The sequence below is a fragment of the Mytilus californianus genome, unplaced genomic scaffold, assembly GCF_021869535.1.
Source record: "Mytilus californianus isolate M0D057914Y unplaced genomic scaffold, xbMytCali1.0.p SCAF_5, whole genome shotgun sequence".
Taxonomy (NCBI): domain Eukaryota; kingdom Metazoa; phylum Mollusca; class Bivalvia; order Mytilida; family Mytilidae; genus Mytilus; species Mytilus californianus.
The window spans coordinates 27,115,685-27,133,522 of record NW_026262701.1 but is presented as its reverse complement, the minus strand read 5'-3'; the positions used below and the strand labels follow the sequence as shown (position 1 = coordinate 27,133,522).

At 31.9% G+C, this 17,838-nt stretch overlaps 2 protein-coding genes across 3 annotated transcripts in view; one reads left to right on the top strand and one right to left on the bottom strand.

Annotated features, from left to right (window-relative positions):
- Nucleotides 1-17,838, bottom strand: part of LOC127702715 (DNA-directed RNA polymerase II subunit RPB1-like) — a 519,640-nt gene that overhangs the window by 378,035 nt on the left and 123,767 nt on the right. The gene's annotated exons all lie outside the window — the stretch shown is intronic.
- The window catches only part of LOC127702711 (calcium-transporting ATPase type 2C member 1-like), a 36,853-nt gene continuing 26,720 nt past the window's right edge, over nt 7,706-17,838 (top strand). The window contains exons 1-4 of one of the 2 annotated variants that reach the window (XM_052207004.1): nt 7,706-7,819; nt 13,201-13,404; nt 16,555-16,644; nt 17,079-17,114. In XM_052207004.1, the coding sequence (XP_052062964.1) occupies nt 13,219-13,404; nt 16,555-16,644; nt 17,079-17,114 (312 nt within the window). In that variant the 5' untranslated portion in view covers nt 7,706-7,819; nt 13,201-13,218. The remainder of the gene's footprint in view (nt 7,820-13,200; nt 13,405-16,554; nt 16,645-17,078; nt 17,115-17,838) is intronic. The other variant, XM_052207003.1, reaches the window with a different exon arrangement.

The following is a 17,838-nucleotide window of genomic DNA, read 5'->3' as shown; positions in this document are numbered from 1 at the left end:
TATAAACGATATGGTTCACGCATGTTCAAGGAACGTATGAGACGTAGTGAGACTCTATATAAAAAAACCATGGATAAAAATATTAGATCATTTAATGTTAATTTACGTTCAAAAATGAAAAAGATGCGAACAAAAAACCCGAAAGAATTTTGGAAAATTATAAATCGAGGTAGACGAAGGAAAAAAAATGATATTAATATTGAAGATTTGTTTTCCTTTTTTAAGGATCTGAATAAAAATAACGAAATAGAAAACCGATACATATTAGAAAATGATGTTAACGAAGATTCATCAAATGTATTTCTTAATGCTTGTATCACTAAAGATGAAATATTGAAGGCCATAAAAAGCCTGAAAAATAATAAGACACCTGGTGATGATCTTATTGTAAATGAGTATATATGTTCGTCTATTGAATTTTTTATTGATGTTTATGTGTATCTATTTAATCTTATTTTTGACACAGGATTGTTGCCTGAGGCATGGTTAATAGGAAATGTAATTCCATTGTTTAAAAACAAAGGCTCTGAAAATGATCCACAAAACTATAGGCCTATAACGTTATTATCTACTCTGGGTAAACTTTTTACCTCAATATTGAACACAAGATTATGTAATTATCTTGATGAATTATGTATACTAAATGAAAACCAAGCAGGTTTCAGAAGGGATTATTCTACGACTGAACACATTTTTACTATACATATTTTATTTGAATTATTGAAATTGGGAAAGAAAAGGTTACATTGTGCTTTTATCGACTTTGAAAAAGCGTTTGACTCTTTACAGCGAAATTTACTTCTGTTCAAATTATTGCAGAATGAAGTACATATAAATGGGAAATTTTTTCGTGTTATTCAGAATATGTATGATTTTGCCAAATCTCGTATTATACATGAGGGCAAAAAATCCGATTTCTTCCTTTGTGAGATGGGGGTACGGCAAGGGGAAAACCTTTCACCTGCTTTGTTTTCTATATTTTTAAATGATCTTCAAACTTTTTTTGAACAGAAAAATATAACTGGCTTAAAATCTATATCACAAGATTTCGAAAATGAGCTGTCAGTATTATTGACATTATTTCTACTTTTATATGCAGATGATACTGTTTTATTAGCAGAAAATAGCACTGATCTACAATACATGTTAAATACCTTTTACGAATATTGTGAAGAAGGGAAAATGAAAATAAATACAAATAAAACTAAAGTTTTGATCTTTTCGAGTGGCAGAATGCCATATAAAATCTCAAGTTCACAGTAAATTGCAATGATATTGAAATTGTAAAAGAATACAAATATTTAGGTATTTTATTTTCTAGAAGTGGATCCTTTTTATCAAATAAAAAATATTTAAAAGAACAAGCCACAAAAGCTATGTATAGTGTTTTAAAAAAAGGTAGACAAAACAATTTGTCAATAGAAAGTCAACTTGATTTATTTGACAAAATGGTTTTACCAATACTGTTATATGGATCAGAAATATGGGGTTTTGAAAATATAGATATACTTGAACGTGTACATTTACAATTTTGTAAAATGATTTTACATTTAAAACAGTCTACTCCAAATTTCATTGTGTATGCAGAGCTTGGCAGATACCCCATTACCGTGTCTGTAAAATTGCGAATGGTTAATTTCTGGAGTAGACTTCTTAATGGAAAAGAAAGTAAAATTTGTGTTATATTATACAAACTTGTATTTTTATATTATAATGATAACGGAATAGAAACTAAGTGGATATCATATGTTAAAAATATTTTTGATAATTGTGGTATGTCCAATATATGGAATGCACAGTTTGTTGATAAATGGGTGACAAAATGTATTGAGCAAAAACTCAAAGACCAGTTCCAACAAGAATGCTTTGCTTTTGTTGCAGACTCGCCTAAAACTATATGTTATCGTATTTTTAAAAAGAATTTTCAATTTGAAAAATATTTTTCTTATTTGCCTTACAAATTTATTCATACATTTTGCAAATATAGATGTGGAAGTCACCACTTGCCGATTGAGTCTGGAAGGTGGCAGGGTATACCGAGAGAAGACAGAATCTGCCGTCTCTGTGACTCAAACGACATTGGTGACGAGTATCATTACATTATGAATTGTGGAACATTTAATTTGGAAAGAAAGAAATTTTTACCGAAATACTGTTTGTCAAACCCTAATATCTATAAATTTGATCAACTGTTTAATTCATCAAATATTGTAATATTATATATATATTAATTCTTTTATCCCTTTTTGATATATATTATATATAATGTATCCCAAATTATAATAAGAATAGACATATTTCTAATATAAGGTTAAACAATTTCAGTGATTTTTTGGCTGTTGTTACCTCATTAAAAAGATAATTATATAACTATTGTATGTAACCATGAAACCTATATAGTTTTTCTTTAGGACTTTAGGAAAATGAAGTTTAAAAAAAAAACACATGCCAAAAAAGAAGCACCTGAATAAGGTTTTATTACCCTCAGTAAAGGTGTGGTTTTTAGTTAAAAGAAAATCTTTTTTTTAACAAAACTCTAAAACTTTAAAAATAATATAATTAAATTATTATATAAGATAATTTAATTTAACTATCTCTATTTGATAAATCTGAGAATCATGTAAGGATGTAAAACTATGTTTTTATATATATCTTTATTTTATTGTGGCTGTTGTCATGTCAGAAAAAAAGAAATTAATTTTAACAGCTAAAATTAAAAAAAAAGTATAGGTTTTTGGTCAAGTATGGTTCAGACTGGTCGAGTATTGTTCAGACCTTTGGTCGAGTATGTTTTAGACTGAAAAAAATGGTCGACGGTACAGGTCGAGAATGGGTTAAGACTGTTTCAGACTGGTCGATTAATAGTTCAGACTATTTTCAATGGCAAAGATAAGGATCAAGTACAAATCAGTACGGTCGAGTATGGTTAATACTGGGGTCGAGTTATGTCGAGTAATATTCAGACTAATTCAGACTGGTCGAGTAAAAATCAGTACAGTCGAGTACAGATATAGGCCATTTCAGACTTTTACTGGTTTGTAGTGAACCCTCAAGCAAATTCATCGTAAAAATTAGAATATGCTATTCTGTCTGAAATAAGTTTACCACAGGTACAGCCAAACTCGCAAACCGAATCTGTGTATCTATGGAAAAAATTATTAAAAGTTTTAAGTAATTTGTGGTAATGAAATCCTTGACTTAATAATTTACTAGTAATACTTAGATTACGTTCATTAAATAAGCAATATATGTACATTGTCGGAAAATATAAACTTTTATTTGTATGAGCTTTAGAAACAGGACGAAAAGCAAGGCTCGCCGAGCTTTTCTGCTGTTTCGTAGCGAGTACAAATCAATTTTATATTTTCCGACAATGTACATAAATTGTTTTTATCCTGAAATTTACACCCTAGACTTGAAACTTTATTTGTTAAAATTTAAATCATTGTCTCTAATTTTTCAAAGAATTCGATATAGTATAAACGCGGACCGCGAAGAGGACCCCAAAATGAACTGTTACGCAAAAAGAAATATCCACATTACCGCTTACTCAACATTGAAGCGGGGTAACAGGAGACTTTATTTGTACAAATAAAGCAAAAATTTATTTGTGTACCTGTTATTTGTAACCGTTTATTTGTACAATAGTTGGCTGATTGCAGGATAAAATCTAAAACGTCACTACAGACAAGGACATAGCGAACGAGTTAGGTATATAAACACCGCAAGACGGTGCCAAAGGAACATCACCGTCAACAAATAGAAAATTAACAATAGGGAAAGAAAAATCGTCCCTTGATTTCTTCGGACCGTTTGGAGCACCTCCTTCCGCCATTTTTGTTTTTTATTCAATGTTTGAAAATATTTCTTTTATAATATAAAAATAAGGAGATATGGTATGATTGCCAATGAGACAACTATCCACCAAAGTTCAAATGAAATGGATGTAAGCAATTATAGGCAATCGTATAGGGTCTTCAACAATGAGAAAAACTCATACTGTATAGTCGGCGATAAATGGAATATAGACATGAAAAATAATAAACTATTCCCGTGAGCAAAATAACAGCCTAGTTTATAACAAAACAATTTACGAAAAAAAAATATATATGACAGACATGTACCAACGACAACCATATGTGCAAAAAACGACAACCACTCAATAACACTCAATGCTCAATGCTCAATAATCAACTAATGACTTCGGACCGAGCTTTGGACAGGCACATATAGAATCATATAGAATGTGACGGGGTTAAACATGTTTGTAGGCGCCAATCCTCCCTTAACATGACACAGTGATGTAACAGTACAACATAAGAACAAACAATAAAAACAAGTATTGAATTTATGTATGTTTTTCTATCGTTTATTAAACGCACAGATTACTTTTACTATCGATTTTGCCTTGAATTCTAATATTTTCTTCAAAAATCAATGGCAGTCATTTCGGAAAAGTGGATAAGAGTACTATCTTCACTCGCAGTCGTAAGTGTATACTAAGATAGCTGTAAAATTCTTAAAGAGTAACCCACGAGGGGGTTGGAGATACGCTCTTAGCACCATCGTAACTTTCTCGTCAAGCGTTCGTAAGTTTTCTCTTAAATGAAACTTAAGATAGGTTTTCATGATACTGGCCCCCGTATCGTCCGCAAACAGCCTCACTATTGAGTGTAGGCCTTCTGGTAGGTCGTTAAGGTAGCACTCCACAGTTAGGTGTGTAGTTTCGCATTTTGGCCCCTGTGGATTTTTCAAATATGAGAGCTAGTGTGCAATAAAATTCATTTTTGGATAGCTGAGGATTAAAATAGCCTGCCTATTGGGTTTATATGAACATCAAGATAATGTAATGTATGTAATAAAGGCTGTTTTCTGTATGACAGTCCGTATTTGCATATCCATACCATACATTGGTCCGGCAATTATTGTAATGTTTTTTTTCCAACTTTTTGTCGCACGAACTTTGTAATTAAATTTTACGAAAAAATGAGGCGAAAGACACCCATTTTTTATTTGATTATTAGGAAGATTAATTTCAACAGTTTCTAAAAAGGTATCACTCATTGGCATTGAAATTCTAGTTTGATCCAAATTTTTGGGGGGATATGTGACATTTTCACCCCCCTTTTTGCAATATTTTATGGTAAATAAATTCAGAATGTTGCCATGGATACACATAGAAGGAATTATATTTCACCCTTTTAACTTTTGAAAATCAAATCTATGGAAGATACTGATTACATACATATGCACATGTACAACACAAACAGTTAGGTTAATGTATTAGAAATCCAGGAATAGGAGATGATAAAATATTTTGTGGTTCATTTTTAATTTTATTTTCTAACTGTGGAGTGCTACCTAATGTAAAAAAGAAAGAGACTGGGTTCTAAGACTGATCCTGGTGTTAATCCGGACTCTACGTTCACTTTTTCTGATATTTTGCCTTCAACACTGACTATTTCTTGGATTCTGTTGGTGAGAAATTCTTTTATTCATTTGTTTGATTTACTTCGAATGCCATAATTGTGTAGTTTATGGAGGAGTAAACTGTGGGACACCTTGTCAAAAGCTTTTGAAAAGTCCAGTATTAGCAGATCTGGTTGTTTTCCGTTTTCCAGATTTTTTGTGATATCATCGATACATTAATTCAAGGAGCTGACCAGTATAGTATAAAACGCACTTGCTTAAAAAACGATGGGCTTATGATACACGGATGACATTAAAAGTTATTCACTTTGTTACTTCGCTGTACGCTGAAGTTTCTTATAGTCTAAATGTTACTGATTCCCTTTATGGCGATATAGTAAAAACCATATAAATATCTGTATGACTGTACATCGGCTACCACTGTGTATATATATCAAATGTCTGTAAATATAAAAAAGAAGATGTGGTATGATTACCAATGAGACAACTCTCCACAAGAGACCAAATGACACAGAAATTAACAACTATAGATCACCGTACGGCCTTCAACAATGAGCAAAGCCCATACCGCACAGTCAGCCATTCATTTCACTATATACCAAAATATCTCTATTCACATTTATATGAACTGTCATTCGTGTACTTCTCACATCTAACTGTATTTTATAAGTACCATTAGTGAGGTATGTTTTATTGTCACATGATTTAGTAGAACTGAGCATGCCCAGTTATACAATTGTTTGTTGGACTGGGCATGCATTGTTTTACAATTTTCATACGATCTGTACATCATGCACAATTCCTCAGGAAATTGTACAAGTGAGCAGTTCATTTATGCATGTAAAGCAATGAAGCCTAGATCATCAAACAATTGTAAAACTGTGCATGCTCATGCACGTAAAGTAATGCAACCAGATCCGTCTTACAATTGTTAAACTGTGCATTCGTTTATATTTATAGATTGCCCAGTTTTACCAAGTTTGTTGAACTGGGCATGCATTGTTTTACAATTTTCATACGGTCTGTACATCATGCACAATTTCCCAGAAAATTGTACAAATGAGCAGTTCATATATGCATGTTAAGCAATGAAGCCTAGATCATCAAACAATTATAAAACTGTGCATGCTGATGCACGTAAAACAATGCAACGAGGTCCGTCATACAATTGTAAAACTGTGCATGTTTTGGTATTTATGGAATGCCCAGTTTCACCAAAGTTCGATAAGATCATTGCAGAATTGGATAAAATCATTGCAGAATTATGCAAATAATTGCTTAACTGTGCACTTGAATTAAATCATGGCATAATTATACAAAAAAAATGCTACACTGTGCACATGAATTAAATCATGGCATAATTATGAAAATAATTGTAAAACTGCACTTGGATTAAATCATTTCATAATCATACAAAAAAATTTAAACTGTGCACTTGAATTAAATCATTGCAGATTTATGCAAATAATTGCTTAACTGTGCACTTGAATTAAATCATTGCAGAATAATGAAATTATTTAATTGTAAAACTGGATACTTGGATTAAATCATTGCACTTAAGTAGAAACAAAAATAGCAAAACTGTTAAACTGTGCTCTTGATTGAAATAATTGCAGAATTACGCAAATAACTGTAAAACTGTGCACTTGAAAAAAAATCATTGCAGAATTATGCAATTAGTTGTAAAACTGTGCACGTGAATTTTTTTGGCAGAATTATGTAAATAATAACAAAACTGTGTATTTGAATAAAAGTCAGAATTATGAAAGTTATTGTATAACTGTGCACTTGAATTAAATGATTGCAGAGATATGCAAATAATTGTAAAACTGTGAACTTGAATTGAATCCGTGCATAATCATGCAAGAAGTTGTAAAACTATGCATTTGAATTTAAATCATTTTACTTAAATTCATCATGTAATAGGTTTTTTGCAGCATTTTGCTAATGGTGTTCAGAACAAATAAAACTTGCAGAATTGTGCATGTCCGATTAGTCCGATATTTGTCTATTTGGCCCAGTTCTACAATTATCTGTACCCATTTATACCTGCATTAGTTGGTTCTTGGTTGTGATTTATCGGTACAAAACTGTTGGTTGGCCCTTGTTTGTACTGAGTAGGTTGTTTCGTACAACAAATATTTTTAAAATACATATTTATAATTCAATGGTCAATCTACACTTTTAAAAAATAAGTTATATCATTGCAAATCAATTCAATATATTTAAGTAAAAACATTAGTAAAGCTACCAGCTCATATTCCAGCCGCAGCATCGCCATACTTCGTGTACTTCCGGTGAAAATAAGTTGTCAGTTTGACATATGCACCTTAATCATTAGGTAGGAAGATAACCTAAACTGAATGGGGATACACTTCTGAATTGTAAGGTGATAATTTTTTTATTTAATTTTTATCTGTTGTATACTGTTAAATGTCTATTTTCTTGTTTGATACATGCGATAAATTTATTTTTTATGACCATGACAACCGAACTTTTTTCTATTCTGCGTATGAAACCTGCACATACATGACATATAAGGGGGTCTCATTGGGGGGTCTAATCCCGGATCCCGCTTATTGTTTTGTCAGATTCCCATATCCCACTTATATTTTTTTTTTCTATAAGAAGTCGGCTTGCAAGAGCCCTCCTATCGGTATATCACACTTGTATTACCATTGGCAAGATATCAGGGAACCGATAAATGGCTTACTGTTGTCACAAATTTAGGAATGATACAAAACTGAAAAAGTTTGTCAGTGACTCGCCAAAGGTGGGTGGTACTCTGGGCGTCAAGACTGTGAGAAGCGTAACTACATGTCCAATAAACTGTGGGTAAAAATTGCGGCAGGGGATCTGGGGCCGCTGAATGCACCCAGAAGGTCTAGGGTAGATTTGAGAGTACTCAAAGTTGCTGAAAGCTAGTTGATTGATTGATTGATTAATTAATTGCTAAAAATGGCAAATAGTTCATGATTGTTCAGGACAAAAACAAATTTACAAAAAATATGGCGTCATGACATTTAGCCTTAGAATTAGCCACAGCAAGAGGGTTAATGAATGAAATACGCCAGTTGATCTGAGGTCCATCAGCGTAAATGAAGTGATCGATCAATCGATTCTTACTGTGATGTAATAGCATAAGCATTGTGACATTTATGGAAAAGTGCATGAATACGAAAGTCGGCAGTTGTTTTAATCTACCCCTGTCAGCAAAAGTGAATATCATTGGTCAATGATCGTCAATACATCTGAAAGTTTAGCTACATATATGTTATTGTTTTTTACATCATTATTTCACAGATTACTTGCAAATTAAACCTTCTTTACAAAAATGTAGATCAGAGCCTGTCTGAATATATTTTGCAGGTAGCAAAAACTGAAGGTTACAATAAAAATGATATTATTGTTACCTGCAATTTCCATATGAAGTCAGGTCCCTGGGTCCCTGTCCTGAAATACGTTTCAACAAGAAATCTTGTACGTAACAATAATTATTTCTTATTGTTACTTTTTGAAGGTAAGCGTAGCCAGTGCCTTTTTTTAACTCCTCAATCATCTGGCTAGTTACATGTCCACAAGACAGGTCAGGGTCATCACTAATTATATATATATAATGACTATTTATTTATTTCATGATGATGATGATGATGATTGATGATTGATGATGATTTATTTATTTCATCATGATGATGATGATGCGCTATCAGAGAAGCTCTGGTGCATGTTTGTTTACTTATCATAATAATTGTTTCCTGCAGCTTTTGGAAAGAGCATGGTAATTTTCTCAGAGGGCACTCTTGGCATGCATGATTGACTGCACTTTAAGGGTACCGTTTGTGTGGAGGACTACACTTTTAGGGCACCCTTTACAAGGCATTGTTATTAATAGGGATAAACCAAAATATACCATGGTTTCATATTTACTGTCATTTAACTGTTAACAAATAAAGATATGTATATTAGGTTAGATTCCTTCTTGTAATAAAACTACTGTAGCACTTCTAGACTCATCAAATAGAATCTTGATAGTGCAACTGTCTCATTTTATTTTACTCCAGTTATAAACTTTAATACTGTATCCCTGATTGTCTAAGGGTGTGTTATGAAAGTGTCAAGACTTGCATGTTGAAGAGCATATGCATTGCTTTTTATCTGCATAAAAGAATAAGTGCCAAATAATATTTGGATCTGACATGTTTATAACTGAAAAGCTACCATATAATCTTTGGCTCATAACTGTACAAAACTTGTTCATGTTGTTAGGCTATTCATCTTGTTTCCAGTTAATTCTGTCATTTTTTGATTTTTTTTTTGATTGACGTGATTGAAATGGTGTTGTTTTTGTTGGTACTAGAAACCTTATCAGTTAACCTGTAAATGTAATTGACTAATGATCTTTCATGAAAAGTTTTTTATTATCACACTTACTAAGTATTGGTCATAGAATACAATCAGACAACCATTTGACATCTGATCTATCACCCTTACTAAGCATTGGTCATAGAATACAATCAGACAACTATTTGACATCTGATCTATCTCCCTTACTAAGCATTGGTCATAGAATACAATCAGACAACTATTTGACATCTGATCTATCACCCTTATTAAGCATTGGTCATAGAATACAATCAGACAACCATTTGACATCTGATCTATCACCCTTACTAAGCATTGGTCGTAGAATACAATCAGACAACTATTTGACATCTGATATATCACCCTTACTAAGCATTGGTCATAGAATACAATCAGACAACCATTTGACATCTGATCTATCACCCTTACTAAGCATTGGTCATAGAATACAATCAGACAACTATTTGACATCTGATCTATCACCCTTACTAAGCATTGGTCATAGAATACAATCAGACAACTATTTGACATCTGATATATCTACCTTACTAAGCATTGGTCATAGAATACAATCAGACAACCATTTGACATCTGATCTATCACCCTTACTAAGCATTGGTCATAGAATACAATCAGACAACTATTTGACATCTGATATATCTACCTTACTAAGCATTGGTCATAGAATACAATCAGACAGCTATTTGACATCTGATATATCTACCTTACTAAGCATTGGTCATAGAATACAATCAGACAACCATTTGACATCTGATATATCACCCTTACTAAGCATTGGTCATAGAATACAATCAGACAACCATTTGACATCTGATCTATCACCCTTACTTAGCATTGGTCATAGAATACAATCAGACAGCTATTTGACATCTGATATATCTACCTTACTAAGCATTGGTCATAGAATACAATCAGACAACCATTTGACATCTGATATATCACCCTTACTAAGCATTGGTCATAGAATACAATCAGACAACCATTTGACATCTGATCTATCACCCTTACTAAGCATTGGTCATAGAATACAATCAGACAACCATTTGACATCTGATCTATCACCCTTACTAAGCATTGGTCATAGAATACAATCAGACAACCATTATACATCTGATCATGCATTGAAGATCAACAAAACTAAATCAGATATTCTCTAAACTTTGAATTAATTTAGATAACAAAAGCAAGAAAGTCATAGTTAATTCACATCCAATTCGACTTCTTGACTGACTGAATAATTAAAGTGTTCATACTTAACATGAAAATATATATACTAACAGCTGATTGTTTACTTAATGAAAACAGGTACATCCCCTTCATTTGAACTTTGGTGGATAGTAGCATCATTGGCAATCATACCACATCTCCTAATATTTATATGAATATGTTTAGGTACTTCATGTCTTAGCCTCTCATCCCTACCACAAAAAGATTGAAGTGTTCCCATCCCAACAAGAACCATTTATCAATATCATAAAAAATTACTAACCACATTGTTGATAGAGTTATAATTAATTCAATTACTACAATTAATTGTAAAGACCACCTTAAAAATTTCAGTCAACTGGGGGGGTAAATGCTAGGGGCAGTATTTACCGCCCAACCTTGGTTTTCCTGTCTGTGCATCCATTTTGTTGTTCTGTATCAGGTTTAAGTATTTGTTTTAGGTAGTTTACTTTGTTGTGGTCACATATGATCAACAGAAGGTGTGAAGTTTGAAAACATGTTAGTACATGTACATGTATGTGAAATTTTTAAAATATACAAAATTTAGGTTTTGAGCCAGATTTTGCAATTCCCTGAACATGGAAATGTATAGGTGAAAGTGAGGCATTTTGTTATCAGGTATATAGACACATATTGTTGTTTTAAACTTTAAATGATAAAATAATTTCCAAACATAAGAATTTAAACAAAAAGACCTAAAGTTATTTGTACATCAATGTACATGGTATACTTAGGCTTACATTACAATAATCAGTTACACATGTTACAGATGTAAGGGGAATTCCCTATGTCATTGCAGTCATGGTTGAAACTAGATAAAAAAATACAAATAAAAATTACCTGTTATACAAAACAATCATTTCTTATAAACTTTGTGTCTAAATGTCATGTAAACTTCCTTGGTGCTGGACATAGTATTATTCATCATGTCATGTAAACTTCTTTGATGCTGGACATAGTATTATTCATCATGTTCATGTGATTTATATGTTATTACTAGTAACAATTTAAACTTCAGGAACGTATTTCCAAATTTCAGATAACTTTTATTAAAATATGTTTTTATACATTTTATATATACATTTTTCTTGTATTGAAATAGGTTTTATACATGTTACATGTATATATAAGTCAATAATTTAACTGAAATGACAAAAATAGACGGGAGTAGTCAACATTTATGATGGTGTTCAATTCTTATGTAATTATAAATCTTCATTATTTATCCCACGATTTCTTAAAAACTGACTTTTTTCTCTACCTTTCTATCATCAAATCTCATTATATTAGGTAAAGAAACTTATTTTCTTTATTTACAAAAATAAATAATTTATGTACTCTTAACTACAAATTGTCTCATGATCACAACCTAATACCATCCAAAAAAAGTAAATACGTATGTCTCAAATATGTGTGACTGACAATGAATTTATTAATGTATTTGATAAATACATTCAACATCATAAAGACTGTCAGATGTAGTGACCATCTTCAGAATTTATTATACAACCATGACAACACAACTTTGATCAATTTGCCAAATTTAAATCTGGTATAATCCAGAGAAATCTGCTCAAACAGTAAGTGTGAAATGTACATTCAAAAAATGTACCAGAATTACAGACGGAATATGGACTAATTTTACCCAATAGGTAAATATATATATATATATCTCAATTCATCATAACCCCTAAATATGTTTCTTCATGATCTGTGTTTAAAACAAAACATTTTTTACTTTTTAAGTTTATAGTCATGATAGTGCAAATTGAAAGCTGTCTTTATCCTCTCAGTGCTCACTTTGATTCTTTGACATGGTCATGAACAACTGTTTTTGAAATTAGTTATAATGTAATGGGGGGGGGGGGGGGGGGGGAGTAGGGACTGGAATTTTAACCAGGACTATGACAGTAGTTTTTTTTAAATTTGATATATAATAATTTTGAAATCAAATGTAAAGTTTTCAATTCTTGCCAAACTTTTATAGATGTTATTGAAATACTCAAACTATTTTGTACAAAATAGTGTTAGGTACATGTTTAAGATCTAAAAGCAATCTTATGTAAACGTTATTCTTATATTCTCTATTTTAATTCACATCAATGACAATGATAAAATTTAATAAACAAATGTTTAAATCCTACTTTTTATATGTTATAGGTATAACCAAATGAAGCTATGATGTCTATTCTAACATCAGAGAAAGCAGGTTACATGACAGTGAATGAAGTCACTGAAACAACAAGAACAAATCTTGATACTGGCCTGAATGGAAGTGAAGTTAGTCAAAGGAGGAGTTACCATGGTTACAATGAATTTGAGATTGCTAAAGAGGAACCACTATGGAAAAAATATTTAGGAGAGGTACTTTAGAAATAAAATATACATATTAGCGGGTATGTGACCTATAAATGTTTTTGTATTTTCATTTGCACTCTGGTTGATAGTTGTCTCATTGGCAATCATACCACATCTCCTTATTTTTATGTACATTAATACATGTGTATGTTATATTAATTTGTAAATAATAGCCCATGTGTGATTTTTCCTTAAACATGTTAAAACAATTCATCCTTTAGTCCCTCCTTTTCCAGCTTTAGCTTTAGATTTATTGGAGATGATTATGAATAATAGGAGATGTGGAGTATACTTTAATGCTACAGCAACCCAACAACTCAAAAAACCTCAAGATATTTTGAGGTCAACATACAGTCTTAAACAATATACAGGTGTTTTTTTGCAATGTCGAGCTTTAAATTGTCATGCCTACATAAACAAAATAGACATATTAAGTCATCAATCTGTTGACAGTTCAGTAGTTTATTATTTCCAATGAGTAAATTTTAAAATTTAATTTTACCTTTGAAAGTGGTTTAACCAGCTTGTCCGATATATTAGAACATTTCTGCTACCAGGATCAGCAATTGTAATTGAGATGTTTATTTCAGGAATCAGTACAAATCCATTTGGAATTTTTAATGGACAAATTCCTGAAATCAGAGAAAAATCTTTTGTTAAACTGAACTTAAAGTATAAATATATCCTTTAAAAATTACAGAAGCACTGTGGGTGCATGGTTGTGTTATAATGTTTATGAATATTTTGTGAAAATTTCAGTTAATGAATTGTTGATGTGACCATGACCTTTTTCGATACCTCAAATCAATAAGGGTCTTCCATAAGATACTGTTAAACTAAGTTTTGTAATGATTGAATGTATTGTTCAAAGATACATGTATTATCCAAAAACAAATTTTTTCCACAAATTTCAGTCTTTAAAAACACTGCTGTGACTTTGACAAAGTGACACCAAACTGAAAGTGCATTATCTACCAAAGATTGGAAAGGGTATGATTTATGGCTAAAAAGATATTGTCTTGTTATTTCAAACTTCTTAGGGGCATTTTCCAACAAAGTTTTGTGAAGATTCAACATACATGACATAGGGTTCAAATATATCATACAAAAACAAATTTTGTTCCAATTGCAGTCTATCAATTTCTGCTCTGACCTTGACCTTTGACCCAGTGACCTCAAAATTAATAGGGGTCTTTTTCACCCAATCATGGGGTATTATCAAACCAAGTTAGGTAAATACTTTTCATCGATTGAAAGATCTTGATATAATCTGGAAACTGAAATGTTGGCACCACCCAGTTAGCATCCATCATATTATAAACCAAGTTCAAATATATGACAACTATGCTAGAAATAAGAAAACAAGTGTCAGTAATTGGAAGAAGAAACACAGATAGTTTTTGTCGAGCCTGCGACTTTTGTTGCAGAAAGCTCGACATAGGGATAGTGATCCGGCGGCGGCTACGGCGGCGGCGGCGTTAGCTAACTTCTTAAAAGCTTTATATTTTAGAAGGTGGAAGGTCTGGATGCTTCATACTTTGTATATGGATGCCTCATGTTACGAAGTTTCCATCAGTCACATGTCCAATGTCCTTGACCTCATTTTCATGGTTCAGTGACTACTTGAAAAAAAAGTTAAGATTTTTTGTAATGTTAGATTCTCTCTTATTATAAGTAATAGGATAACTATATTTGGTATGTGCGTACCTTGCAAGGTCCTCATGCCCGTCAGACAGTTTTCACTTGACCTCGACCTCATTTCATGGATCAGTGAACAAGGTTAAGTTTTGGTGGTCAAGTCCATATCTCAGATACTATAAGCAATAGGTCTAGTATATTCGGTGTATGGAAGGACTGTAAGGTGTACATGTCCAACTGGCAGGTGTCATCTGACCTTGACCTCATTTTCATGGTTCAGTGGTTATAGTTAAGTTTTTGTGTTTTAGTCTGTTTTTCTTATACTGTATGCCATAGCTCTACTATATTTGGTGTATGGAATGATTGTAAGGTGTACATGTCTAGCGGGCAGGTGTCATCTGACCTTGACCTCATTTTCATGGTTCAGTGGTCAAAGTTAAGTTTATGAGTTTTGGTCTTTTTTTCTAATACTATATGCAATAGTTCAACTATATTTGGTATGTGCGTACCTTGCAAGGTCCTCATGCCCGTCACACAGTTTTCACTTGACCTCGACCTCATTTCATGGATCAATGAACAAGGTTAAGTTTTGGTGGTCAAGTCCATATCTCAGATACTATAAGCAATAGGTCTAGTATATTCGGTGTATGGAAGGACTGTAAGGTGTACATGTCCAACTGGCAGGTGTCATCTGACCTTGACCTCATTTTCATGGTTCAGTGGTTATAGTTAAGTTTTTGTGTTTTAGTCTGTTTTTCTTATACTGTATGCCATAGGTCTACTATATTTGGTGTATGGAATGATTGTAAGGTGTACATGTCTAGCTGGTAGGTGTCTTCTGACCTTGACCTCATTTTCATGGTTCAGTGGTCAAAGTTAAGTTTTTGAGTTGTGGTCTTTTTTTCTAATACTATATGCAATAGGTCATCTATATTTGGTGTATGGAAATATTTTATGATGTACCTGTCAGTCTTGCAGGTTTTATTTGACCTTGACCTCATTTTCACGGTTCATTGCTCAGTGTTAAGTTTTTGTGTTTTGGTCTGTTTTTCTAATACTATAAGCAATAGGTCAACTATATTTGTTGTATGGAAGGATTGCAAGCTGTAGTACATGTCTGCCTGGCATTGTTCATCTGACCTTGACCTCATTTTCTTGGTTCATTGGTCAATGTTTAGTTTTCTTGGTTAAGTCTGTATCTTAGAAACTATAAACAATAGGTCAACTATATTTAGTGTATTGAATGATTGTAAGGTGTACATGTATTTCTTGTTTGGTTTATATGACCTTGACCTCATTTTCTTGGATCATGTTAAGTGTATGTGATAGTTGTAGTAAAGCTTTATATTTAGGACTATCAACATAATATCAATGATTAGTAAAGAAGGCGAGACATTTCAGCGTGTGCACTCTTGTATTGTTTCTTCTTTTATAACAGGCACTAGCCACTTCATATTAAGAAACACATACTGGTTCAGACAGTATGTTAATGTGTATTTTTATTTTATTCATTTTCAGTTCAACAATCCACTGATATTGTTGTTACTTGCTTCAGCATTAATTAGCCTCATTATGAAACAGTTGGATGATGCTGTTAGTATAACAGTGGTAGGTATTTATTATTTATGTTGTCAACAATTAGATATGTATAAGAATTATTTCCTACTCTATAATCATATATCACCTAAATTTTTAGGCCAAGCAGACAAAAGTTTTGTTGCAATAAGTTTTTATTGTCATAGTTAATATATTTAAAGTTAAACTATATAATTGAAAGCATATTAAAGGCACAAGAAGAAATATGAAAGACAGTGAAAAGATATTGTAGTGAAAAAGAAAATAAATAAAGTCTAAAATCTATCTGGTGGCATTATACCCCAAAAATGACAGTGTAGGTACAAAACAAGTTGAACAAAGAGGACAACTTCTAAACTTTTGATATCTGACTTTGGACTGGCACAATTTAATGTTATGAGGTTTAACTAGTTTAAAAATTCGTGTTTTCTTATTTGTAAGATTAAAACATTTTGTTTACATTGTAGGCTATTATAATTGTGGTGACAGTAGCTTTTGTACAGGTATGTGTATTTTGGACGTATATATTCATGTGTATCACTAATTGATTACCGGTACTTAATTAACTTTTAGTGATAAATATTTCATGGACATTCGGGTCAGTAACCCTCATTGCTTGTTAAGTTGAATATATTTTTTTATGTTTAATTTTGTTAGCATGTAAAAACACTGACTATATTACTTTTGGTATTATGTTATAAAGTTTAAATTGAAGATTATTGACACTTTATTCCTTAGTTTTGTAACTGCTTTATATATAAACAGTGGAATTATTTATCTATTAAGTAAACATAGTGTAGATTCATTATTATTCTTGGGATACCAATTTTTGTGGATTTCATGGGTAAAGATCAACCAAAAATATGGAGTACAAACTTTCTATAGACTTATATGCTGACTTTGGTGAATTCCCCAAAAAAATATCCAAGAAAATACAATTGTCCTCAATCTGCTAACCTAGTAATTATGAATACCATATGTTTTTTGAAGTGAATAACCAATTTTAAGATAATATACAATTACTGTCTTTTGATGAGGTAAATGTGTGATTTTATTGACTTTTGAAAAACTGATATTCACTGAGGCCAACGGCCGATGTGAATGTCACTAGGTTTTTCAAAAGTCAATCAAACCACATATTTACCGAAACAAAAGACAATAATTGTTTTATTCCATGTTCCGAGCGAGAAAAATATGTATAAAATAACAGTTATTTACCAAAACCAA